The sequence below is a fragment of the Crocodylus porosus genome, unplaced genomic scaffold (genome assembly GCF_001723895.1).
Source record: "Crocodylus porosus isolate Cpor-Errol unplaced genomic scaffold, CroPor_comp1, whole genome shotgun sequence".
Classification (NCBI taxonomy): domain Eukaryota; kingdom Metazoa; phylum Chordata; order Crocodylia; family Crocodylidae; genus Crocodylus; species Crocodylus porosus.
In genome coordinates, this window is record NW_017728902.1 from 575,029 (window position 1) to 602,871 (window position 27,843).

The 27,843-nt window shown below is 41.9% G+C and overlaps 1 protein-coding gene across 2 annotated transcripts in view; it reads left to right on the top strand.

Moving 5' to 3' along the window:
* Positions 1–27,843, top strand: part of HMCN1 (hemicentin 1) — a 348,410-nt gene that overhangs the window by 186,585 nt on the left and 133,982 nt on the right. For both annotated transcript variants that reach the window (XM_019556684.1, XM_019556685.1), the window contains exons 33-44: positions 772–880; positions 1,490–1,659; positions 1,896–2,050; positions 4,634–4,757; positions 7,296–7,397; positions 8,597–8,773; positions 11,624–11,772; positions 13,900–14,023; positions 20,990–21,165; positions 21,704–21,800; positions 26,462–26,584; positions 27,552–27,713. In XM_019556684.1, the coding sequence (XP_019412229.1) occupies positions 772–880; positions 1,490–1,659; positions 1,896–2,050; positions 4,634–4,757; positions 7,296–7,397; positions 8,597–8,773; positions 11,624–11,772; positions 13,900–14,023; positions 20,990–21,165; positions 21,704–21,800; positions 26,462–26,584; positions 27,552–27,713 (1,668 nt within the window). The remainder of the gene's footprint in view (positions 1–771; positions 881–1,489; positions 1,660–1,895; positions 2,051–4,633; positions 4,758–7,295; positions 7,398–8,596; positions 8,774–11,623; positions 11,773–13,899; positions 14,024–20,989; positions 21,166–21,703; positions 21,801–26,461; positions 26,585–27,551; positions 27,714–27,843) is intronic.

Consider the following 27,843-nt stretch of genomic DNA (forward strand, 5'->3'; position numbering starts at 1 on the left):
AACTGCTTTACCATCAGGAAGAGAAGAAAATTATAGCTGCAAAATAAATCATTCAAAAACAAATCAGATAATTCTCTGATTTTGTTTTAGGCTGTCTCTAAATTTTTGGATTTATTATGCAAATTCTGAACTTTGCCTTTGAAAATTGGTTATCTCCTTTCATTGAAGCCTACACCACAATACAGATTGCAACACTGCCTCCTTGGCCCATTTCAGGATAAATTAATTGTGCAAATATTAGCAGCTTGCCCCAAAATAGAACAGGTACTTATAGAGATATTCTTCTAAAGGCTAAGTTAGGCTGTGTAGGTATAACTGTTCATTTAACTGTCCCACCAAAGGAGAGCCTTGGGAGCTACTGGGCATGCAAGTGCAATTTGCTTGTTATTGGTGTAGCTGAAATGCTTTGTAGGTCAATGAATGAGATGAGCTGATACCTAGTGCTCTTCTCTAGCTCTCCTCAGGAGAGGGTGATAGAAGTGATGGACAATGCAAGGGAGACAGAGACAGAAGTTCTTCCCCTTTGCACAGAGGAGCAAGACATAATCTTCCCCTAGATAAGTAAAGCAACATAAGAGAAGGACAAGAGCAATGAATTTCACAACCTTGTTGGTGTCCCCTTTATGGAAGGGGCAGCTTCACATGTTGAACCAAGGTCCTCCCTAGAGTGAGGTAGATGCCCAGATGTTTTTAAATATGTGATTTAATATAAAAAATCACATTATTTCTGATGTTAAAACATTCCTTTTGTTGCTGTTCCTTCATTTTTAGTCCCACCACATGTGGAAGGGGAAGAAGAACCTTTGGATTACATTGTGATTCTTCATAGCCCTCTGGAGCTAGATTGTCTGGCAACGGGAACACCATCACCAACTATCATGTAAGGGGGGTTTGGTATATTGGTTAAAAAGTCCATGACTTGCTTGCTTAAGCTTGCAGGTTATTGTTATGTTCTGACTATGCCATTTGGGTTCACAGTAAGACACAGTGGATGAAATCTTGGCCCCACTGAAGGGCAGTCACAAAACTTAATTCAGAAGGATTACGATTCACTTGTGTATTTTTTTGTTGTTTTTTTTTGCTAATACAAAACTGCACATGTCATGGATCAGAATGAATAAGAAGTGGCGAAAGTCTGTTTCATGACCGGCTAATGTCACCCATTCAGCATAGCTATGACCCCTCCTCCCTGGAAACTTTCCCTCCACTGCTTTCCACCCTCTTTTTTCTGGCAACCATCTTCCTTAGAGACTCTGTCAATGCCTGCCTCTTTTCTTATCCTTTCTTTGGTGCCTGCTTCTTCATTCTCCCTTTCTTGGTGCCTCATTTCAAGACCTGGGTACTCCAAAGAGCAGTTTTGCATATACTATTTCTAGAAAGGTTGTTTTTTATACACCATTATTTTCTACTTCATAGACACTTGCCTTAGAACAGCCTTCTACTTTAAATAAAATAGGCAACTAAGATTTTTTTTCTTTCTCCTTGGTAGGTGGTTGAAAGATGGTCACCCAATTGAAGAGGGAGATGACTATAAGATCTTACTAAATGGACGCAAACTTCTCATTTCTCGGCCTCAGGTGTCAGACACAGGCCGCTATAAGTGTGTGGCAACAAACACAGCAGGGGATCATGAAAGGGAATTTGATGTTACAGTGCATGGTATGTTATTCAGAGGATGTGAGCAACAGATTGGCTTTGTTTTACAATGATGTATATGATCATTAGCAGGAAGGTACCATAGGTTATACAAAACACAGCTTTTTTATACACAGCTGATATATTGGAGATAACGGAGAAGAATTGTAATAACCAGAGCTTTCTATATTTGTGAGATTGTATTGAGCATGCATTGAATATATTAGAACAGTGGTTTATCTTTGTCTTGTTTCTTGCAGTTCCTCCAACAATCAAATCTACTGGGTCTTCTGAGAGATCCGTGGTGATCTACAAGCCCACAACATTGCAGTGCATAGCCAATGGGATTCCCAGCCCTTCCATCACATGGTTAAAAGATGGCCAGCCAGTAAATACAGCCAGAGGAAACATTCGAGTAAGTACAACCTTTTTATGGCATCCCAAACATGAAAATAGCTTAAGTACATGCACACACACATGGGCACACACACATATGTTAGTTCTTTTTCATCTTTTTTCTCTCATTTTGGATGGGGTGAACATGCTAAAGATATGCACTGGACATCAGCAGGGGTTTTGTCTGACAAAGGACTTCAGAATCTGACTTGCTGTGTTGAGAGAGTGGATCCTATTAGAAATCCCTATCCTCTGTTTGCAGAAAGCCTGGTATGTAGTTTCTATATTCAGGCCTTTCACTTGTGCCTAATTCTCAGAGATTAGTCAATCTTGGTAGTTACCAGGGAGCTTTACTTATTCACTTACTGAAGGCAGGATTAACAGCATTTACATTTTCTTTTGTCAGCACCACATCTGCATCAAGCATTGAAATGTTTTCTTCTCCTTCTTGGCTTCTGGGAGCCTCTTGGTAGACATCCTTTCACTTTGGAGTGATGAGTGTAGGTCTTTAAAAAGGTTAACCTGCTGCAATTCAGTACCTCTCCTCCTGGCTCCCCAGAGCTGCCCAGCACTCACCAGCCACAGGGCTTCAGACTACACTGATCTCTGGGTTAAGCTGGAACACTTTCTGACATCCTACCCATAGTGGTCCTTGGTCTGCAGCCTCCACTCCATGTTCTTGCCTATCCCTCTACCATTTATTACAGGTCTACCAGAAAAGAAGCTGCTACCACACTACAGTTTAGGGACTCCAACCTTTCAGAATAGGCATCTTGTGTTTTTCTGGTGCTCTACAAAGCATCCCTGAGCTAACTCTGCATATGTTAGTTCTGGAACTGGAAGCAGTCTAGACCTGCTAGCTCAGCATACTAATGAGCCTGATATCTAAGCAGAGCTAATTAGCCAAAGCATTTCTTGGTCTGCAACAAGCTTAGGATGTCTCTCTGTATAGTGTTGCCTTGTGCTGTGGTAGTGCAGTATCTGAGGAAGTAAGCCATGCCTTACAAAAGTGTATGTATCGCTGATTTAGTTAGTCTGTATATTTAAAATCTAACTTGCCTTCTGCTTACCTTCAGACTAAAATGGTTAACTACTATTTTTTGTGCCATATTAACATCACCTTTTGTATATTTGTGAGGTACTTGTTCTATTCAGCGTAAATCTATACTCTATGGCCCCTGATACATGTTCATTTAATGGTACAATAGGATCTAATCCTCAATTCCAACAATTGTGCTTCTGGCTATGCCACATTAGGGCTGTGCAAAGCTTTGGGTGCTGATTCAATTTGAAGGAGATTTGGCCTGATTCCGTGGCCAAATCTCTGAATCTGAATCAAATCAGGAGACTAATAAAAAGGTCAGAGTTGATTTTAAGCTGTCTGAATCAATTCGGAGCGCTTTGGAGATTTGGGAAGTTGCCGCTTGCTGCCACAGGGAGTTGGACCCAGATTCAGTGCTGGTAAGTAGGGTGCGGGGGAGAGGGGACTGGAGGAGGGGGAGGGGACCATGGGGGGGACCCCCATTAGTCCCCATCCCCTGCCTGCTCCTCCAGCCCCACCGAACACCCCATCACCTGCTCTCCCAGCCCCCACCATGGCTGCCCTGCCCGCCCCAGCTCCTGGCTCTTTGAAAGAAAAAAATAATAAAAGCCCCCATTCACCAGCTGCTGTCAGGTGGTGGGGGGGTGATCCTTGCTACTTCCCACTGCCCCTCACTGTGTGTGGGCTCTACCATGAGCCCCCTGACCCTTGCCTGCTCTCCCAGATCCCCCTCCCCCTCCCATGGCTGCCTTGCCTGCCCCAGCATCTGGTTCTTAAAAAAAAAAAAAAAACCACAAAAAAGAAAAGCCTGTACTCACTGGCTGCAGCAGCCTTAGGGCTTCTGGGGGCTCATGGCAGAGCCCCTCTGACAGTGCAGGCAGTGAGGAAAAGTGGGGATCACCCCCATCCTGGCAGAAGCTGGTGAGTTTGGGCTTTTTTTTTTCAAAGAGCCGGGACCTGGGCCTGGGCAAGGCAGTCGTTGACGGGGCTGGGAGAGCAGGCGGGGGATGGGGCTGATTCAGAGATTCAGCCAATTCAGCAAATTGATTTGGGATGGTGATCTGAATTACTGAATCAAATCACTGTCCTACGAATTGGCTGAATCCGAAGCGAAGACTAGTTGCTTCGCATAGGCCCATGCCACATATGTATAGCAGAATGTGCAATTTTGGAATTGGTCAGTGAGAGCCCTGGCCCAGCTGATGTACTCCTCTCGACTAGACACCCTGAATACTCTGCTGTCACCCTGCTGGTGCACAGGAGCTTTCAACTTAACCCTGCATCACGAGTCATGACAGGGATTCTGCCACATGTTCAATTTAAGGTATGATGGAAATCAATCAAAAAAAATATTGCATACATTTTATGGAATATTTCTGTGTTTTTTCCCATTTTGTCATGCTGTTAATTGCCTGAATGTGTGATCAGGTTATTATTTAAAACAGAATAACAGGTTAATTGTACCTTAAGTGTAACATCTGCCTAAGGCCTATTGTTAATCTTAGCAGCTGTATCTGGAATCCTGGTGTAAAACTGTTCTCTGCTTTCTGTTAATGGCAGCTGGAGTCTTCAAGCCGCATTCTGCAAATTGCCAAAGCCCTGCTGGAAGATGCAGGCAAATACACTTGTGTGGCAACAAATGCTGCAGGAGAAGCCCAGCAGCACATTCGCCTTCATGTGCACGGTAATGAAACTTCTGCTTCTTATTAAAAGCTTAAATGGACTGTTTGAAGGCAACTTTTGTTTATTTGTCTCATTTCTTTCTGTCTCAAACACATTCAGGATTGCTCTTTTCATTTCCAGCTCTTTCATTACCTTCAGAGACCCACCTCCATTTCTTTCCTTTTTCCCAATTGCTCAGCTTTTGTTTCAACTACTTACCATACCTATGACAAACAGGTATGCAGCTCAGCCTCTGTAGCTCCAAGATTTTGCCTCAGTTGGCACCAATGTACAGACAGAAGTTACATTTGTCATGAAATCGGCCCCTCAAAGCACTCTAAAGCTATGTTGTGTCACATGTGCATGGCTGCAGAGTGTTTTAAAAGTGGCCGATTGCATGACAAATTAACCCTCATCAAATGAGGGATCAGATGAAGGCGCTCCACTTTGGAGTGCCTTAGGGAACTCATGTTCCCTAAAGTTAATTTGTCATGCAGCCGGAGCTGAGCTGATGTAGCCCAGACCTGCCCCTGGGTCTGCTTTCAGGAAAGGAAGGGAAAAAGTGCAGGGGGAGTGAGCTTTGGGCTGGAGTTTGCCCAACCTGATCTGGAGGGGGAGGGAAGATTGGAGCCCCCCAGCCCTCTCCCCATAGTGCAGGTCTACCAAACCCTAGCCTGCAGCTCATTTCCCCTCTCCTCTCCCACTTCCCTTCCTGCAGATAGCACTGGAGCTGGGAGGGAGGGACAGTACAGGCAGGCTCAATCTCCCCCCCAACCCAACAGGTGAACATCTCTCAGGTTGGGGAGAAGGGGAGGAGTGACCAGGAATAACGGTCACAAGCTGGCGGAGGGTAGGTTTAGATTAGATATTAGGAGGCGCTACTTCACAGTCAGGGCGGCTAGGGCCTGGAACCGGCTTCCAGGGGAAGTGGTGCAGGCTCCTAGCCTGGGGATTTTTAAAAGGAAGTTAGATGAGCACCTTGCCGGGGTCATCTGACCCCGGTGCTCTTTCCTGCCAAGGCAGGGGGTCGGACTAGATGATCTTCCTAGGTCCCTTCCGACTCTAGCTATTATGAAACTATGAAACTCATGGTGTTTTATGATAACGGGGGCCTGCATATCTGTCAGCACCCCAAATGTTCAGGAATGAGCATGTCCTTCCTCATAGGCATAACAGGGCAACTCTGTGCTCTGATCAGCAGCACTGTCCAGGGCAGTGGTGACTGCTGGGTTGCTATTTTGGGGGCCTTGTTGCTCAAGTGGGCATCTGGGCTGCTAACCTAATCACCCCTTTGTCTCCCCCACCTTAATTACCCTACTGTGTTTCCTGTAAACTATCACCCTCTTCACTTTCACTGGCATCCTAGAGAGGCCACACACATGACAGCTTCATTGAGAGAAGCCTCCAAGGCATGAGGAAGTAAGCTATGTTCCTGGACCAGGAAACAATGCCTCACCATTGGCTTTACTGATTTGATCCAAACCTTATGAGCATTCCTTGTGAGCTGGCAATGGGGAATGTTTTCTTTGATGAAGGGGGGTAGGGGGTGATGTTGTCATGCTAGGTTCCTTTATTCTTTCACACTGCTGGAAGAGATTTTTAGTTTCCTGATGAACCAATATAAAAATAAATAAGAAAGCTTAGGAGTGGTTTGATGTTAATTTAATAAATGTTTAACTATAATTAAAGTGTGTATGTACCTCAGAGCATCAGCAGTATTGGGCATACTATTTTTGGACCTGAGCCAATTAAAGTGAATAAATGCCTTTATGTTGATTTCACTGGGAGTTAGGTTGTGAAAAAGGGCGATGTAGTGTTTATTGCATCGGCTGTGTGTATTTCCAAATCAGAAATAAAAGAAAAAAGTTGGTTTAAAGGGGGAGAGAACCTCTTGGGAAAGAGGAACTCCTTTTGTATTCCTAACAGCTTAATTGATGTACCCTCCTGCTTTTATCCTGACACTGGCCCACATTAAATTGATCTTTGTGTTTCATTCTGGTGGCATGATATATGTAATTGCCTGGTATCTCTTTTACCTTCTAAAACAGGGGTTTTCAAACTTTTAAAATAAGTGTATCCCCGGCAGCCCTCTTTTTACTAAGTGTACCTCCCAAGGAGGGGTGGTGAGCGGCCAGATGTGGAGCGGGGCAGAGCAGGGTTAGCAAGTGGGTGGACACCGAGCAGGGGGCAGGGAGTGGCGAGCAGCTGTATGCCAAGCATGTGCAGTGTGTGGCTCTGCAGACAGGTCTGTATCACATGTCCGTGCTCATCTGGACATGCCCACTGTGTCTATTCTTTTAAACAAATTCAGCTAGTTCATCCACGTAAAGAAGTGTTTTACTACTGTTCATTTGATAAGTATGTATGGCTAGAAATCTGCCAGACCCTGTAGAAGAACCCATCTGAAGGGTGTTTTACCAGTCGTCTTAACACATAAATAAGCATGTGCAGCTGATTACTTAAGGTATCTCAATGTACAATTATTGTGAATTGTGTACAGATGTTCTGCCAAGCATGTGGCTGAATTCTATTAAATCCTAATTTTTGTGTCCTTTCCCAGAACCACCCTATCTGGAAAATTCAGGGAAGATGTTAAATGAAACAGTGGTGATGAATAACCCAATCCATCTCGAGTGTAAAGCATCTGGGAATCCTTTGCCAGGTACATTCCTACATCTTATGAGACATGAATCAAGTCTAACAATTTTCTTAGTCACCTTTAAGTATTTACTGAGAATAATTAAAATTTGCTGTGTGAATATAAATCTCTAGTATTTAAACTAATATAACCATTTATATAGTGTACAATGGGAAACTTCAGTTGACTTGAGGTACGGTAGATGAAATTCATATTTGATTAAAATATTAGAGATTTGTAATCCACTCTGTTTTCCATTCAAATGAACATTTTCCCCATTGACTGCGTAGGTACCTTGTGCACCTACATCCATCTGTTTCTGTCCCTCTCCTTCATCAAGGCACCTAAGGTTGGGGTGAATCTAGATATGGCCCTACAGCTGCTGTGAAAAGCAGATCAAAACAAATCCACTTACCTCATCTTATCAGGTAATTCTGTAGAGTGTGGGTCACTTCTACATAACTCCCTGGAATGGGTTTGGAATGAATGTGCATGGACCTGATCCAAATTCCATTGAAATTTGTAGGAGTCTGTAGCTGGAGGGCTCAGGGAAGCCAGGGATCCCATACAGTGTCCATGCTGGTATAGTGTAGTGGATATCCTTCACCATGCAGCAAGTGGGAGGGGCTGTGCACTACACGCATCTATGCACATGGGGGGCCTGTGTGGTACAGCTTGCGTGGTACGGCACATCTGCATAATGGGGCCACAGTGCAGCAGGAGACAGTGTTTGGGGCATGATGGGTGGGGGGGGAGTTGTATGGTGCAGCATGTGGCCAGTGGCCCAGGAGGTGTGTAGCCCACATGGTGTGTGGTTGGGGGATCTGTGTTCCCTGGTCACTCAGAGTTGGACATCCCTGTCCTAGGATATGGCCTAGAAAAACCACTAACAGCAACAAAACGTCTCTTTTTTGCATTAGCTAAGCAATGCAAGGTTTTATTTGCAGCTGCACAACCTCTTGTGATCAACATGCAGTTCTTGCCAGAAAATCAAAGTCAGGCCTGACCATTTCTTGAATGAACAATTCACACAAAACTGAAGTGTTCTAGGAAATGAATCATTAAATTACAAAAAAAATCTGAGTTCGTATTGAACCAGTGCCAAAACAAGGCATTAGTAAAAACCTTGCTAGTCGAAGTGGCATCTCTTGGTTCAGATGTGAAGCAGAAGTTATCAATACTTACAGACCGTGATTTTTCCATTTCTCTTATTTCACTTGCAGTTATCACCTGGTACAAAGACAGTCATCCACTCACCAGTGCCGCAGGAGTCACCTTTTTGAACAGGGGGCAAATCCTTCAGATAGATGTTGCACAGATCTCTGACACTGGCATTTATAAGTGCGTGGCTTTGAATACAGCAGGAACAGCAGAGCTATTTTACAGCCTTCAGGTTCATGGTAAGTATAATATCATAGGAATCTTTGTAAGTATTGTGTATTATAAACACATACTGAGGAAAAACATGTATGTGATACTTGCCTGTTCTTTTGAAGCCTTATTACATTTACTTAATAGTTTCCCTACCCATCATTAATCTTTGAAGCAGGTTGAGGAATAGAAAATAGAAAAACTGAAAATTGATATATCTGTCATATAAAGGTATTGACATAATTTGAAATATGAAAACTCAGTTTAAGAAATTTAATTTTGTTCAGAATGAATGAGCAGTGGAAGAAGGCCTAAGCACTACGGCTTCAGGAACTTGAAAAGGTTAGGTGTTGGTTCATTTTGGTGCTGATCATTTTGCACTCTACAGTGACTGTAGTATAGAAAGAAAAAAGCTGTTTAATAATGTAAGGGCTTTAGACAAAAAGATATATTTTGTCTTACAAGATGAAATGTGGGTGTTTATAGACATTTGATGCCTGGTCAGAAGCCACTTGGAGTATATGCTTCCACTGATTTCAGTTGATATTGGATCAGGCCCCAATCCAAAATCTGTTCTCAGATACGTGATTATACATCCAGCTGTTTGGAGTGGGAGTTCATCATGCAAATTTAGAGCCAGAATATGACGCAGGCTTCCATTAAGATGCACAAAGAGTATGTAGTCCCTATTAATGTTAAATAACCAATAATGACCTTGGGCAGTGTATTTCCCTGGGATTAATGACATCTGGGAGACATTGATGGCCAAGTCACAGCCAAGGGTAGTTAACCCCACCTAATCATTAATCCCCAGGATATGTTTGGAACCGAGGTCATTATTGTTGCTATAACCAAGAAATGAAAAACAATTCCTAAGGACTTGGGGTTTTCTTCAGTGGGTGATGATGTTTCAGCTGGTATGTATAGTTCTTTCCAGGGAATTAACACCCTCTGAATTAGCTGGTTAAATTTGACACACAGGATTTCTTTCCTGTTTGATATTTGAACATGTCCAGCATTCTGCCTCCAGCTGCAGCAACACTGATTTGATCAGAGGAAGGTAAAATTTCTCCCAATGTACTTTGCAGGAAAAAAGGGAATACTTTCTGACATACATAGCAGTCAATTTGCACTATGAAGCAGAGGTCAGAAAGCTATTATTTAACTTTACCTAACTACAATGAAGTTGTTATTTTTCAAAATTGCATTCAGTTTATAATGGAAATTATGAATGAAATTGAAGCGAGACTAGACTTCAAAGATTTTGTGGCTTAAAAAAAGACCTGATGAACAACAGCAAAACTTGAGTTTAATGACTATCTTTTTGTCTAATCTATAGTCTTATAACATGACCTTTGCTGTAGTATATGCATATCTACCTTAGTTGACTAGCATCTTATTTTATTCATATTCTGCTGCTAATAGTATTTTGGATACGGGGAACTATGGCACAAGTTATCAGCTGTTTTTGTACTAATTGTTTAGAAAACAATAAATGATTTCCATGCTCACCACAGGAGAGACTTAGAGATCTACTTGTAGGTGCCAGCTCTGTGGAATTCAAATGAGGTATACTCATACAGTTCCATTGTGCTAAGGTTTTTGTAGTTCTTTCTCACCATTATAACATTTTTGCAAATATCTAAGAACACCGGATGCTGCGGAAATCATAAGGGCAAATTATGTACAGCTTTGTACCCTCTGCCATTTCTAGGGCTTACCTATAAGTAAGCTTGGATGCACTGATTCATGGTTTATCAGAAATTATGCACTAACTATTAAATAAGTATTGAATAAATAGTTTGCATAGGCTGTGACTAGATCACAGCATTCTTTTTCTATTCCCATTTCTATTTCCTTCTCTTTTCTATTTCCCTTTCCCTTGTCCCTTTTCCATGAACTTATAAAAGTATTAAATTTTGGTTACTGATCTGGTTCTAAGAGAGGGATAAGTCACATGCCTTCATTATATTTTCCTTATTGAGATGAGTCAAGAATTTTCCACTTTGGTGCTTTTTGCATTCAAATTTAAATTGTGTTTACTGGAAGTGCTTATCCATTTGACTTTTAAGTGTTTGACATTTCAATGTTTGTAGAGAGCAAACATAAAAGGAACAGAAGGATGGGCAAGACAATTTAACAACTCAAGCAAAAACATATGTTCCTTTAAATAGTTTAACATAACTAATCAGAATTCTACTGACTATTCACTTGATATAAGCCATTTATATGGACAGAGAAGGTTCTTTGGGTAAATCTGATATCTTTTATTAGACCAACTAAGTAGTTATAGTTATATAGGACATTTCTTGGTTGTCCTTTTAAAGGCATTTTTAAGTTGAGACATTTTTTCCTCCTCTTCCTTATATAAAAGGGGAACAGGTAGATGGTATAAGAACCTGATCTGGTAAGTTTTCATGTAATTTTTTTCAAAATTGATTTATTATTTAGCTCAGTTTATTATCGCATGAGCTCAGTTAGATTGAGACAGATTTCTAAGAGAAACATCTGTGCTTTGATACATTAGAGATATTTCACAATGCCTAAAAGCACTCTCTCAAGCTTTTACAATGCTGTGTTTAGATTTCCTATTGTTTTCTGATTTTCACAGTGGTCGTGTAGGCTATAGACCCTGTCCACTTACCTAACACACATCAGTAGTTTCAATACTATTATAAGATTATTTGTGTAAGTAAAGAGAGTGAGATATGGCACAGCATGGACAAATGACAAGAACCTAGTATTTATAGCATCAGAAATCTTTCAAAATGATTTACCGCCTTCCAGGATTAGAAACACTTCCAAAAGTAAGCAGCCCATTTAATTTTGTTGTAAATTATATGCTTATATAGCTGTTTCAACTTTGTTTTCTTTTTCAGTCCCCCCATCAATTTCTGGCAGCAATGACATGGTGGCAGTGGTAGTTAATAACCTAGTGAGGTTGGAATGTGAAGCCAGAGGTATCCCTGCTCCCATTCTGACTTGGCTAAAAGATGGTAGTCCTGTTTCCAGCTTTTCTGGCCTCCAGGTATTTGATGAAAACCTGAGTGCTTGTTTTCTTTGTCTCTTGATGTGGATTTTAAAAATTAGTACATTTGAATGGAAACTGCACATTACAGTGGACATAGATGAGGAAGACAGAATCTTTCCTCTCTAGATTCAAATCTAGCCTACACTGGAATGAGTTAATGCTCTCATTGAATTGCTATTGGACAGAAGTTCACACTACCAAAGTGGGCACTTCTTAACACCATTCTTGGCAGTCTTAGGTGTCAAGGAATGAATGGAAAAGGAAATGGAGCCATGCTAATACCCTGAAGTCAAGATTGGGTCACACTGAGGAGGTATTGTGAGGTAGCCTGCACTGAACCAGCAAGTGGTTAAAACTTCTTACGTGGATAAATGCAGAACAGCAATCTAGCATCTTCTGAGGTTTTTACATAGAAACAAAGAAGATAATTAAAATTAGGGAAATATGGATCATTAATACTTGCTGTTGATAAAAGATCATTGCTGTTAATGCTGTATTTACACAATTCCAAAATGAGGTTACTCCCACAATTTACCATGGGGGAAAAGCACCTCATCTTGGAATTGAGTATGAGGCAGTGATGGCAGGGGAAAGGGAGCAGGCAGCTGCTGCAGCTGTAGCTCTGGCTCCTACCTGAGGTTAAGGCTGGAGTCATTGCTGCTGCCCTCCTGCCACCCTGCTTCTCCTCCCAAGGCTTCTCCCCCTCCTCAGTACCCATCACTGCTTACCCTTGCTTCAGTGCCAGCAAACTCCATCCCTGTTTCAGCCTGGGGCATTGAGCATGACCCTAACCTGACTAGGTAGCAGTGGCAGCAGCATGGCAGCTCTAGCCCCAGTGACTGGGGGCAGGAGTCAGAAACTACTGAGTGAAGATGGGGAAAATGGAGTGTGTGTGTGTGGGGGGGGGGGCTTGAGGCTGTAGGGGGAAGGCTGGGAGCAGAGGTGGTCAGAGTAGGCACGGGGGAACATGCAGTGGGGAGCAAGTGCTTGATCCCCCCACTGCTTGTTTCCCTTACTTCACCCTTACTGCCCCCCATTCTGCTTGCCCCCACTGCTCCCCTGCTTGCTCCCCCACCTGCCCCACTACTGTCTGCCTCTCTACCTCTCCCCACTGCCTGCCCCCGCTACTGCTTTCCTTGCTGCAGCAGTTGGGGGAGGATGAATTTAAGACAACCCTCCAATAATTAGATTCCACACATGTAAATCTTCCATGTTTAGAATCTAATTATTGGGGGTCATCTTAATTCAGGATCATATTGAATTCAGGTAATATAATATGTATAGCACATTGCATACATATTGCAATTTATAAGGATATGATAGGAACTGTTTCCTGTCTAGAAAATATTGTTTCTGAGATAGACAAGAAAGGGCAAAGATTAAGTAGCTCTGAAGAAAAGAGGGATCTGGGGAAACTCTTGAGGAAGAGAAGAAAGATGGGTGATTTCCTGAAATAATTGATTGTGAAGGGGAAAAAAAATGAAAAAATGGGGAAAGAGGGAACTTGTGAAACTCAGAGTGTGAGGCTAAGGCAAAGACAAGTGAATGTGAGCAGTTCTGCTGGGAACTTTCTATTATTCAATGACCTTTATAAATTTAAGTATATGCTTAAAGGTATGGCAGGAACAATTTATCTGGGGCAAAAGAACTTGGGGCATTACTGAATATCAGATACTTTGAAGTAACTGCCCATCATAAGTCAAAATTAAATGGTGTCAGCTTAGCTTAGTTTATTTTAGCCTAGCCTAACTCAGCTTTCAATGTAAAAATAATGCAATTTAGCCTCTACTTACTGAGGGGTAAGAGCATGCATGTAGACTGTTACCATGTAGCAGATGCTGCACATTAAGCTCTACCCCTCTTTAAGTCCACAGTATATTTTTTGTATGTCCATATCCTAAATATTTGCAAGATTTGGAGCAAAGGTAACTGCACAGGACTGGGAGGAGTTCAGGGGGAAGAGAGATTGGGAAGCATTAAAAGAACAGATAAAGGTGGTAGTAATTTTTTGTTATGGAATGAAAGAGAATAGGCCTGCCTAGCTCTATTATGCTGCAGCATATACTGAGGAAACTGAGTTAAGCAGCACATAATGAATATGTCCTTTCAACATTTCTTTTCCAGGTTCTTTCTGGAGGCCGGGTTCTAGCACTCACTAGTGCTCAGATCAGTGACACAGGAAAGTATACATGTGTTGCAGTGAATGCTGCAGGGGAGAAACAGAGGGATATTGATCTCCGGGTTTATGGTGAGGAGTTCTCATGTCTTTCTGTACTATGAATATTGGAAATGATACTCATAGAGTTTCCATAACAATGGCACAGCTTTTAGAGCTTCCTTTGGGAGAGTTGGGTTTGACCCAGTGCAAGCTAATAAAGAGGTCAGGTATTGAGGAGGAGTGTGTCCCTCCATGCAACTATAGGACAAATATACTAGAAGCAGGGCAGTGTAAGATTTCCCATACTTCCTAACCAATGGTTCTCAACCTTGAGCTGATTGGGATCATACTTAAAGTTGCCCGGACACATTCGTTAATTGTATTCTCTGATATTGCCAACAAGCATGACTAATTTCACTAGTTATGGTTTTGGGTTCTATGGCATGCAACATCTAGATGTTTATACCAAATGGTACCATTATGTAAATTGTTAAAGCACCCTTACTCAGAATACTGTGACCAGTATTGAGTTCTTTAGCTCTGAAAAGACAGCAGAAATGGACATGGATCAAAAGAGGATGAGGGCAATCAGAAGCATGCAAGACTGGAGAGTTTAAAATGCTTGGAGAAGGAAAGAATAAGGTAAAATGTCTGAGGCCTGTAAGATAATGAATGGCACAGAGAAGATAACTCAAGTATATTCCTATTTCAGAATAGAGGAACAAGGAAACAGATGATAGAATAAAAAAGTAATGACTTTTCAGCTGACAGATGGAAATATGTATATTTTTGTTAAGGTCTTCTAGGGATAACTCAGTCTAGTGCTAGAGGCAAGGGCTGGAAAGGATGGTCAGGACCCAAATGTCAACAGTCAGGTTGCCAAATCAAGGAGCAAGAACAAGAGGCAAGTCCAGCATACAGAGCCAAGATCAGGTACCGAACATCTGTAGCTGGGACATCAAGCCAAGCTTCTAAAGCCAGAGACTAGAAACCAGGGGGCAAGCCAGAGTCAACAACTGGGGCACTTTAAAGCTCAAGGAATGAGCTTTAGTTAAAGCAGCCCCACTGCCATTTTTCAGTACAGGGGTGCTGAAGTCTGCTAGAGCATGGTAATTATAGTACATTGAAGCAGCCTTGGTGCTTGCATATAGGTGCCCTCAAAGACAAGGACTGTGAACCAGGGAAAGGAGCAAGAGATGTGAAAAGGACATGCAAATAAACCAAAAACTGCTTAGTGACTAGAAGCTATGTGTGTTGTATAGCAAAAGTAAGGCACTATGGCAGCCCTTCAAATGAGGAACTGGAGGTGTCTGAACAAAGGCTGGCTTAGAAACAAGCTGGGACAGCTAAACTGATGACAGGCACTTATTGGTTACAGAACTAATCTAGGAAAGCCGCCATCACAAGAGATTACTGCGGCAAAGTACAGTGGGATGAAAATTCCACTAGTTGGGGTAAGAACAATATTTTCCCAGAAATATTAGGAAAAAAAAGGTATCCCATAATATTATTGGATAAATTAGTTGTCCATTTACATATGTTTTTAAAGTATTTGACACTAGCTACAGTTGTTTGAAACAGGACCAGTTCAGTGGCATTATATTATTACTGTATGTCAAAGAGAATAATTATGAAGCATGCCTAGTAATAACCAATCACTATTAAGTAAATCAGTAATTATCTATGAAGATAATTGAAAATAGAAGAAAAACAAAGAACATGTCTCAGTCTGTTTGAATATTTAAAGCAGTTGATTGGTCAGGAAATGATATAGAGGTTCTGTTTAGCTTTCTAATGTTTCTTCTGTGTTTGCAGGGACTTCTGTACCCATTAGTGAAAGTTGGAGGGGAAGCAAAGTTTGTCATATACATTTAAAAGTGCAATTGAAATAGAAGATGTCCTAATTTTATATTCAGCTGCATGATAGTTTTGAGTGGCACTGTCACCAAATATTAACATCACTTTTTAACATTTAGCTGTAGCAGGTAACTAACTGAGATGTGAGGGAGGGAAAGAATTTTCAGTGGTGCTGTAGCTGAGACTGTTGGTAATTTTTTATATACAGAGTCAAATTAAGGGTTGGAATATGTTTGGTAATGTGTATTATTTAAAATAATAGATTCATTTTAATCCTTGTTCCTTTGGAAGCAAATACTCTATTGTCTCTAGTCTCCATTTTGTAAATTCAGTTTCCTTTTGAACACAGTTCAACTCATTTAGCTGAGAGGAAAAATAATTGGTGGGAAACATTTGGAAATAAATTAGCCTTCCACAGTAATAGGTCAGCTTCCAATTTTCAGTTCCACAAACAGCCATAAGGAATCTAGGCCCTTTGTGACTTCTACAAAGAAAGCAAGATAAACGGGAGGGGGGGGAGGGTGTTTCATTTTTTTTTCTTTTACAGTTACTGTGTTTCTTATCCACAGAGACCAGACTTTTCCCTAAATTATTTCCAAGCTGTGAAATCAGCTGTTTTGTTTAGTTACTTCCTGTACTAAGCAGACAAGGGTATATTGTTAGTGTTTTTTATGACATCTTGAGAGTTACATTGCTTGTATATTGAGTGTTACCCTGGGACAAATTTAATCGTCCATCAACTAATTAACTTACTAGCTTTTGTTCTAGGTGAGGTCCATAATAGTTCTAAAAACAGTTTCTTTTGCTTCCCCTTCTTTCTCCCTCACATTTTGTGGTTTCTCACATATCATTTCTGGAATGTTAAGGATGCCCAGTTTAGAGAAGAAAAGAAAGGAAATGGGAAAATTGTACTAAGGGTACAGACAGATGTTCAGGTCCATGTTCTAACTCATGGCGCTTTACTTAAAGTGCCATGAGTTACAGTGCCCCTCTGACCCAGCAGATGAACAGATGTTCACCTGTTGGGTTGTGGTGGGGAGGGAGAATCAAGCCTGCCTGCACCAAACCTCCTGGCCAGCAGGATCAAGCCTGCCTACACTACCCCTCTCCCCAGCCCCCACCACCTCCCAGCTCCATGGCTGTCAGCAGGGAGGGAGGGGGAGAAGAAAGGGGGAAGTAAGCAGCAGCACATTGCTGACTGGGCTTTGCTCAGCCTGAGCTGGGGGGTGGGTTGCAGGCCCCCTGCTTTGCAATCCCCTGAGCCCCTCAGCTGGGGTACTAAAAGCACTGTAGTAAATCACCTGAAGAGGTTACCCAGATAGTTTGTGGCATCTCCATCCTTGGATGTTTTTAAGACCAGGCTAGACAAAGCCTTGGGTGGGGTGATATACTGGGGACAGTCCTGTTTTGTGCATGACCTCCTGAGGTCCCTTCCAACCCTAATTTTCTATGATTCTATGGAAACAAATGCATGGCTGAGATGGTGGTGTTGATGGTGAAGCCTTTGGTTTCTTTGAGAATGGGTGAAAGTTTTGGAGAGGAGGACTCCTACCAAGAGACAAGATCCATCTGGTCAGAATAGGAAAGGCTGTCTTTGAATGTGGTCTGGCCAATGTAGTATTAGAACTTTAATTTAGTTTCCATGGGGGAGAGTGCATTAACCACCAGAAACAGAGCAACCAATCTAGAGGGGAAAGAACTGGAAGAGGAAGTTCAACTCTAGGAAATGTCCAGAGAGCCACAGAACAGCAATGAGTGAAGCAAAAGGGAAACAAGGAGGTCACAATGCAAATATATATCTGATGTATGTATACAAAGGCAAGAAGTACAGAAACCAAGCAAGATGAACTGGAAGTCATATCCTGTAAAAAGAACTATGCTATGATTGGTATTATAAAGATTTGGTAGGACAGCTCTTACGATAGGAATGTCATCACTGAGGGCTATGCTCTCTTTCAGAAGGACAGGATTGGGAGAAAAGGTGTTGGTGTCACCTTGTATGTCAAAAATTCATACACTTTTTCCCTGGTTCAAAAGGGAGAAGGTTGCAAATCAGAATGTATTTGGGTAAAGATAAAAGGTAAAAAAGCCAACACCAATACAATGGTGGGAATTTATTATAGGCTACCAAGTCAGGAAAAAGAAATGGATAAGGCCGTCTTCAAGGAGGTGTCAGAATTATCCAAAATTTATGAGATAGTACTGATGGGAGACATCAATTTTTGGGACATCTGCTGAAAGAATATATAGCCAAACTTAAAAAGTCGAGCAAGTTCCTAACTTGTGTGACGGACAACAATGGGATCATTTATCTCGGATCATGCCCTGACCAATAGGGAAGAACTGGTGGAGGATGTGCAGGCGATGATAAACTTGGGAGGAAATTATCTTAATAAGATAGAATTCATGATCCTGAGATGGAGAAAAAAACATTAGGTCATCAGTATAAGGATCTTAATTTAAAAAAGGCAGATTTCAACTGACTGAAGGAGCTAATGGGCATGGTGTCATGGGAAGATAGACTTAGGGATAAAGATGCCCAGGAGGGCTGGAAAATTCTAAAGGGCACAGTATTGGAAGCCCAATACAAGAAATTGTTCTAACATGATAGAAACACAATAAGAATGATAAGAGACTAATGTGGCTGCACAAATTGCTTCTTAGATGCCTCAAATGCAAAAGGAAATCATGCAGACAATGGAAAGAGGGGGTGGAGAAAAGAGAGAGAGGAAAGAGAAAGGAGGAGGTGGTGGCTAGGCTGCATGGGTACATAGGTGACTTATAACCCGATCTCTGCTTTGAACAATCTGCTACAGTAGGGGCAGGAAGGCAAGGAAGATGTACAAGAGGTTTTTGTTTTCCTGGTCACGCATTTCTTCATTGCTTCTGCCGTGCATTGCTGTTTGAAGGCCAGTGCTCTGTTCTGGATTAATGACCTCCAGGATGGACGGTGATAAGCAATTTGCTTCCATGACTCCAGATCAATGCCAAAACTCTTTAGGGACACCTTTTGGGTGTCCTTGTACTGCTTCTTTGGTGTGCCGTGACAGCATACTCCATTTGACAGTTTGCTGTAGAAAATTTTCTTCGGCAGCAGAGTGTTGGGCATTCTTGAAAGGTGACTGGCCTATCTTAGCTGTGCCAGTTTCAGTAGAGTATGAATACTAGGGAGATCTGTTCTTCTGAGCACCTCAGTGTCCAGTATGGTGGGCAGTTCATCAAGGAAGCATACCAGGAATCAATAAGAACATGCAGGGACAAAATCAGGAAGGCAAAGGTAAAAAATGAATTTGCAATTGGTGAAAGAAGTTAAAGACAACAAGCTGCAACCAGACTGCCAGTAAGGTTTACTTGGATAAGTTAGGAGACAAACTGAGGAATGAGATAAAAAAAGAAACAGTCTTGGAGATTTTGATGGGTCTGAACGAATTCAAGCCAGTAAGATCTGATGAACTTCATTCCAGAGTACTGAAGAAACTGGCAGAGGAGATCTTGGAGCTCTTGGAAATAATATTTATGAAGTTGTGGGAGATAGGTGAGGTATCAGAGGACTATGAAAGGACTAACATAGTGCCCTCTTTTAAGAAATGCAAAAAGGGGGACCTGGGGAACTAAAGACTGCTTAGCCTCACCTTGATACTAGGGAAATTACTGGAGTGTATTATAAGGAAGTCTGTTTGCAAACATCTGGATGGAGAAAAGCTGACCAAAAGTAGCCAACATAAATTTACTAAGAACAAATCAAGCCAGACAAACTTGATTTCCTTATTTGACAAAGTAACTACTTGGGTTGATTCTGCGAATGCACTAGATATAGTGTATCTGGACTTCAGCAAGGCTTTTGACAGTCTCACATGATGGTATCATAAACAGATTGGAGAAATGTGGGCTAGAGAAAACTACTGTAAGGTGGACAGATAACTTGCTTGATAGCCACAAGCAAAGGGTAGTTATAAATCAATCCATATCGGAATGGCAGGAGGTTTCAAGTAGAGTCCCACAGAGATCTGTCCTGAGCCTGCTGCTGGTCAACATGTTTGTTACTGATTTGGATGCTGGAATTGAGAGCTTCTTGAGCAAATTTGCAAATGACACAAAACTGGGAAGAATTGCAAGCAGGTTGTATAGGACAGGAGTACAATTTAGAACGGTCTTGATTGGAAAGCTGGGATGGAGCTAACAGGATGAAATTCAGTGCTGACAAATGCAAGGTGCTATACCACAGGAAGACTAATCATAAATACAAATATAAATGGGTGATACCTGACTGAATAGCAACATTACAAGAAGGATCTGGGAGTCTGGGTAGATCACAGACTCTGTATGAGTCTGCAATGTGATGTAGCTGCACAAAAGTTTAATACAGTTTTGGGATGCATCAACAGAAGCATTAGGTGCAGGACGTGGGAGGTGATAGTACCTCTTTACTCAGTACTGGTTAGGCCTCATAGTAAGTATTGTGTGCAGTTTTGGACTTTACATTTTAAAAAGGATATGGAGAAGTTAGAGAGGGTTGAGAAGCAGGTGACGGACATGAAGGCAAGTCATCCCAGGAGAGGTTGAAAGAAATAGGCATGCTCAGCTTGTGGAAAAGGTGCTTAAGGGGGCACTTGATAGCAGTATTCAAATATCTAAAAGGCTGCCATAAAGATGAAGGAAAACACCTTTTCTGTCTTGCATTAGAAAGTAGAACATGGACCAGTGACATGAAGTTGCAGCAAAGTAGGTTTAGATTGGGTATCAGGAAAAGACTTCCTCGCTATTAGAATGGGGAGGCAATGGGATAGATAATAGGCAATGATTTGCAAAGGAGAGTACTTTAACAGTTTAGCTCCAAGTGCTGATTATTTACAACCCAGCCCACACTGCCACTATTGGAGCCAGAGCTATAACCACCATTCCCTCATTGCAGTGTCACCAGCAGCACTTCTACTTTCCATCCAGCCACTTCATGGGCAAAACCCCTGATGCTGAAATATCATAGAAGGTGCCCAGCTCTGTGGGATGATGAAATGACTCCTATGGGCCTCAGGTTACCAACCCCTGGCCTTGAAGTATTTGGTTTCATGGTAGTCTCTTAGAATGGTCCATAACTGCTGTCTTAATTTAATTAGCTGAAGAATATCAAGTTCTTGGTGTCTCACATGATAAAAAGTCTCTGTAGGCCAGAGCTCTCATTGTTTTTATTTGTTGTTTTAGTTCCACCAGACATAACAGGAGAAGAACAGAATGTCTCTGTGCTCATCAGCCAAGCTGTGGAGCTACTTTGCCAAAGCAATGCCATTCCTCCACCCACCCTGAGATGGCTCAAAGATGGCCGACCTTTGCTGAAGAAACCAGGTCTTAGCATCTCTGAAGATGGAAGTGTGCTAAAGGTAATATTGAGGTGCATGCCTCCTAGCCTGCATATTACTCATGAAGGCACTGTACTTCCTTCAGACTATAAGCTATGTATGAGGGAACCATCATAGTATTTATCCCACTTAAGTTAATGGGAGTGATGCATGGCTTCTGGGAGCACAGACTTGTGGCTGTGTATGAGAGTATATTGCCCAAGTTAACTTTATTAAAAGTTTTAGTTTGGGGGCGGGCAGTTATTTTGGGTGGAGGGCCGCGCAGTGAGTTTTTGCAAGCCATCAAGGGCCGCGTGACAGGCAGCCAAGAGCAGATAGATATTAATTTTCTAAATTTTTTAGGGGCCCTGTGGGTCGGATAGAATGGCCTTACGGGCCACATTCGACCCACAGGCTGCATTTTGCCCACCTCTGTTTTAGATGGACCAATGTTAAAAACAAACAGTTTCTTCTCCCCCAGAAGAAAACCCAAGCAGACATTAAACTATGACATTTAATTCATGCAATTAGAAACCTACTCCTTCAAAGTATAATCAAAAGGTTCCATTTTTGTTCCCAGATTGAAGGAGCACAAGTTCAAGACACAGGACGTTACACGTGTGAAGCTACAAATGTTGCTGGAAAAACGGAAAAGAACTATAATGTCAATGTTTGGGGTAAGACTTGAATATGCCATCCCAAGCCCAGGACCTAGTTAATATTAATGCTTTTGATATTAGAGTTCTTACTTCATTTCTTAAGTTGATAATATGATGCATATAAATGAGCTGTATGTATTATTTTCAAAAAAGTTTAAAATGAACACCAAATGGCATAAATAGTACCTTCAGGTAAAGATTAAGAAATACAGCTATGATGTAAAAATAGCAAAAGGTATAGTGTGCCTATTGGGCTACTTTTTCTAGATAGTTTCTACTTTGCTTCTAAATTATTGCAATCAACCCTTAAGTACCCTAGAAACTCAGATTTGCAAACATTACCTTTGACTGCTAAGTAATCAGTTGATGTGCACCAAAATAATTTAGATTACACAAGAGTAAACCTCAAGTTTTGCAAGTTTTGGAAGTAAGAATACAGATAAATGTATTTATTCTGTACAGTTATTAATTCTAAATAAAAATAATAACTGTAGAGATGATTCAGAATTCATGTATGAAGCAGAAATGTTGAGTGAAAAGGTATGGTCTTTGTATAGTCGATTTTTGATGTTACAAGTGTTTAAAGCAGTCTGTAATGACTTCAGTCTGCCACTTGACCCAATAATTAACTGATCTGACTTCAGAAAATTTTAATCAATTAATTCTTAATGCAATAATGATTGCTACTTCTTAATATGGAATATAAGGAAGAATAAGAACATCGTGCCTGAGTTTATTGCCTCCAGGTGTCACATTTACATAGACAAATGTATTTATTCGCATTTCATGGATCTGCAGCACATTGAGTTGGGTCAGAGCTGCCCCACCTGGCAGGGGATTCTGTGGGTCAGCCTTTGAGCCTAAGGCTGTTCTGACTTGGGTCAACATGCTGTGGAGGGGTTGACTGGGGCACAAGGGTGCTTCAGTGTGGGGCTAGCCAGCAGGTAGCCGTCCTCACTGAAACACTGTCATGCCCCTGCCAGCCAGGTAAGCATCTACACATTCATTGCTGCACACAAAAAACCTCTGCTGCAGAGTTTATTAGTTTCCTGTGGCCTAATAAGGCGGCATATGTATATGCCAAGATGTTTACTGTGGAGCTAAATTGGCAACTCCACAGTAAACATCTCATGGAGTGTAAAATGAGTGGAGTGCAAAATGAGTAGAGTCTTAAATTTAGTTTGGTAAATGCTTATCTAGGAGTCAGGTTACCAAACCTATTTTATTGTAATAGTGTAAAAATTCTTTTTAGGTAAAATTCCCTTCAATTCACTGTGCCAAAATAAGGCTTATATATTAGTTTACACCTCTGGCCTCAGAATACTGGTAGTTGAAATTGGAAGCTAGTAGTGGATAGATAGGATGACAAGATTTTCCCCCATTTAACTTGTGGGGAAAAAAACATGGGGAAAGCCCCTCATCTTGGATTTGCATGAGAAGTGGGGAAGGGCAGGCAGCTGCTGCAGCTGTGGAGCCCAGGCCAGAGCTGCTGCCACTGCTGATGGGGCCAGGGCTGGGGCAAGTATGTGCTGTAAGTCCTGGGCAAGACTGGGGCTGGATCCTACCAGAGCAAGAGTAAGTGGTGGTGGACGGGGAGGAATGGGAGGGGTTGAGGCTGAATGGGGGCAGAGGTGGCAAGGGGCCTGGCACAAGTCGGGCAGGCAGCAGAATGCGCAAGTATTGTGGGGGGCAGCTGGTAGAAGGCAAAGGGCAGGGGTCAAGCTGCTTGAATCCCCCCTTACCACCTGCCCCCTAACCTCCTGGCCCCATACCACTTCCATCTGCATTTGTGCACCTCTCCCCTCCCCCAACTGTGTACCCCCCCTGGAGGGCCTGGCCAGTGCCCTCCCGGTCGGTGCCCAGGGACATGGCCTCTTCCACCTTCCCCATCAGTATGTCACTTCCCCCACCACTGCCCCTGCCTGCCCCACTGGTGCTGCTTTCCCTGCCACACCAGTGGGAGGGACAAATTTAAAATGATTTTCCAATAATAAGCTTCTATACATGGACATTTATATCACATTTTTAAGTTTTCCATTTAATTATCATGGGGTCATCTTAAATACAGGGTTGTCCTGGATTTGGTTGAATAAGGTATCTGTTCCCTTCTAAAATGTATCTGTAGAAATGGAATCCAGGTTTTTTAAGATCTGGCCCTATATGTATAAAATATAGCCTAATTATAGCTTTCCTGGACTCTGCACAAACTTTCTTACCAATAATTTATAGAAAAATGTTATTTTAAATTTAATTTAAATATTAATTTCAGCTGGCTTTTGTAGTATCTGGGGCAGACTTACAATGCAGAAGATGTCTCTGTGTACCAAAACTGTGTATATGCAAGCTTTTCTCTCTGTACATATTTTTCACCAACGATACATACATTTAACATGAAAATAATAATTACCTAGCTTTTCCTAGGGCTTTGCACATGAGATAGTTGTGGGTTTCAGTAGGTTTGTGTGAAGCACCTCGTATTTGCTTTGGATTTGGATTTGGCCGATTCAGGGGACAGTGATTCGATTAGGCAATTCGAATAACTGTCCCAAATCGATTCGGTCAAATCGGATTTGTAGATTCAGCTGCTGCTGAATCAGCTAAAGCAACGAATTATATAGGCCTCATCCCCCGCCCGCTCTCTGAGCCCCACCCGACCCCAGCTCCTGGCTTTTTGGAAAAAAAGAAAAGCCCTTGCTTACCAGTTGCTGCCAAGCGGGAGGTGATCCCCACTGCCCCACACTGCTTGCAGGGCTTGGTTACAAGCCCCCAGAAGCTCCAAGGCTACTGCAGCATCTGGTGAGACCGGAGTGTTTTTCGGTTTTTGTTTTAAAGGGCCAGCTGGGGTGGGCAGCCATGGGGAGGGCTGGAAGAGTGGGCAGGGGTCAGGGGACTCATGGCAGAGCCCCCCATGCAGCATGGGGCAGTGGGGGGGCAGCAGGGATTGCCCCCTGACCTGGCAGGAGCCAGTGAGTGGGGGCTTTTTTTAAACAACCAGGAGCTGGGGTGGGCGGGGCAGCCATAGGGGGGCTGGGAGAGCAGGCAGGGATTGGGGCCTGGCAGGATTCCCCCCATGGTTCCTTCACCCCTACTCCAGACTCCCTCCCATGCCCCCTACTTACCAGCATGGAGTCCGGGTCCAGCTCCCTGCTGGAGTCAGCAGGAACTATCCAAATCGCCGAAGCTCTCTGAATCTTTTTTGATTTTGATTTGGAGAGCTTTGAATTGATTCAGACCTTTTAATTGGTCCCCTGATTTCATTCCGATTCAGAGAGTCGGCCACTGAATCGGGCCTAATCTCCTCCAAATCAAATCAGCACCCAAAGCTTCGCACAGCCTTAGTTTTCAGATATATAGTACTGGATATGAAAATATTGGGAATAGCATTCATTATCCCAATTAAGCTAATCTGAACATAAGAATATATGTTTGTTATATGAACATAGAAAATGTTTTAGTGATGGATGCAGTCTATGATGAGAAGATGCCCTGGGCGAGTGGGCAAGAAAGATTCTGTTCCCCTTACCTAGCAGGTGCTGGTCATACCATGGGGGACACAGGATCATATCCTGCATCCTGCTTATTTACACTACACTCCCAGTTTTATTAAATCTTCCCATCTTACCTCTCACCTAGCTCCAGTTTCATGATGATCATGCTATTGCAAAAGTTCCTTCCATGAAAAGGGAACTAGATTTGTCCTTTTGTGCACAAAGGCTATTTTAATATCACGTTAAACAGAGAGACCAGTGTGATAGCAGCATCAATGGGACGACTGTAATGGAAACTCAAAAGTTGCTTGAAAAAGTCATCTGTGGTTAACTGTTCTAAATGTTCAGAATAGCCTTTGTTTACTAATTAGAAGCAGAAATGGTATTTTGCCACAATACTGAGTTTTAAATCAGGAAATGTGTCCCTCTGATCATTTTTTCAGTATTAGTAAGATTCCAGTTTCAGAAACTGGCAGAATGCAGCCCAGCAGCTAAGGATGATATCTGCCTTACTAACCTGAGCTTTCTGGCCTGAAGCAGAATGAACCCAAAGGTTGAAACCAATATAATACTGTAAATAGCTTTGCAGTCACTTCTGCGGAAACTCCTGCATGTACATTTTGCTTAATAAAACCTTAAGAGTCTGAGGTCTAGTGTGTCAGAATGAAATGTTTTCCTATTTTCACATGCATTAAAAATGTGTTGGATAAGCCATTCATTAGTAAGCTTCCCTTTTCCCATTTCAGTCTGAGGTATTCAGTGGGAGGTATTTTGGTCTGTTTTCAAGCATGTACTGCACTATTTTATTTTAATGAAAATTGCCTTCCCCTTTCTAAGTAAGCCATTGTCTTTTTCTTAGGATTGAACCAAAGTAATCCAAATTATTGAAGATCACAGTGCAGATAGATTGGCCCTCTTTTTTGCAGTTGCTTCTCCTTTACATAACTACAAATGGTTGCACACTGATGTTAGAGCCATCAACAGGAAACGGTTTTCAGTAGTATTGCTTCAGAGTATTGCTTATTCCTTGCCAGCAGGAGAAAGAAAGGTTTGTTCCCTCTGCCCAGGAAAGAAGATTCAGTCACTGTGGTTTCTGTCTGCTTACAGTGGGCCTGGCATGTCCCAAAGCTGGCAGATTTAATTCCAGTTAGAAATGTCTGAATTCTTCTAAAGGTGTCTGCATTCTTTCAGTGCCACCACGCATTTATGGTTCAGATGATCTCTCTCAGCTGACAGTAATTGAAGGAAACCTCATCAGTTTGATATGTGAATCTGCTGGTATTCCACCACCAAGCCTTACATGGAAAAAGAATGGTGAGCAGCCATCCTTCCTCGCATTTAGAAAAACAAAACAAAAAACCTGTTATTAATTATGTTCTTGTAGTCTTTTCCCATTTTTTTTCCCTTCAAGTATTTTGGTTGGCATAGATATAGGTTCTTCAGTGACCTGGAAATTCAACATTGGCTTGTGGTAATGGTAAATATTCACCTTACACAGAATTTCAGTGGGACTTGGATGCTTATTCTTTTGCCCTTGAAAATCCCAGCTTCAATATGCTGCCAACTGAACTTGTACTTAGTTACTGCAATTACCCTTTGCGATTTGCTGAATTTACCTTTACCCAAATCAATATGTAGAGGGCTTTATAAATTATTGTGATACATATAAATCCTTATGATTTAGTACTGCACAATTGAATGCATTTGCACGTTTACATGTCCCCTTAATCGGTTATCCCTTTTAGAGACAGGACACTAGACAAGACAGGACCACCAAACTGTTTGAGTGTGTTGATTCTTATGTTCTTAATCAGTCCAATGTATTTCCAGTCTGTTTCAGCTATTTATCTATGCAGGTACTTTGTAGGGTGCTGTTTGATGTGTTTTCTGAATGTCTGAATATAACTGAATGTTGTAGGAACAATATGAACAGAAACTGTTTTACTACTTAGACTTTTCAGAAAAAAATGAATTGCAGCAAGTACTTATTATAATGCCTTGTCTTAGAGATGCTGATATATAATAAGATCTAAATACAGTAAATACAGAATATCTAGTTAAGCTCCAAATTTTCACAGTTGGAGGCCTAAAATTAAAGCATTTCAATATCTAGAAACCTATTTAGAAAGTGCACTTATTTGCAAGGGTGCTGTGCAATGGTACCCTTTACTTTTCAGCACCTTTGAAAAGTAGTACACTTGAATTTACTTGCCATTGCCACTGCTTTTGCCATTGATCGTTGCAGTGCACTATGTTGTATCGAAAAGAATGTCTCTTGCAGGTTCTCCTCTGTTGGCTGATTCCACGGAACGAATCAGGGTGTTGTCTGGAGGCAGACAGCTGCAGATATCAATTGCTGAGAAGTCTGATGCTGCATTTTACACATGTACAGCCTCAAACATAGCTGGAAACACAGAAAAAGGATACAATCTGCAAGTTTATGGTAGGTCATTATGTGATATTCTCTTGTTTCATAGTTTCATAGTTTCATAGTAGCTAGAGTCGGAAGGGACCTAGGAAGATCATCTAGTCCGACCCCCTGCCTTGGCAGGAAAGAGCACCGGGGTCAGATG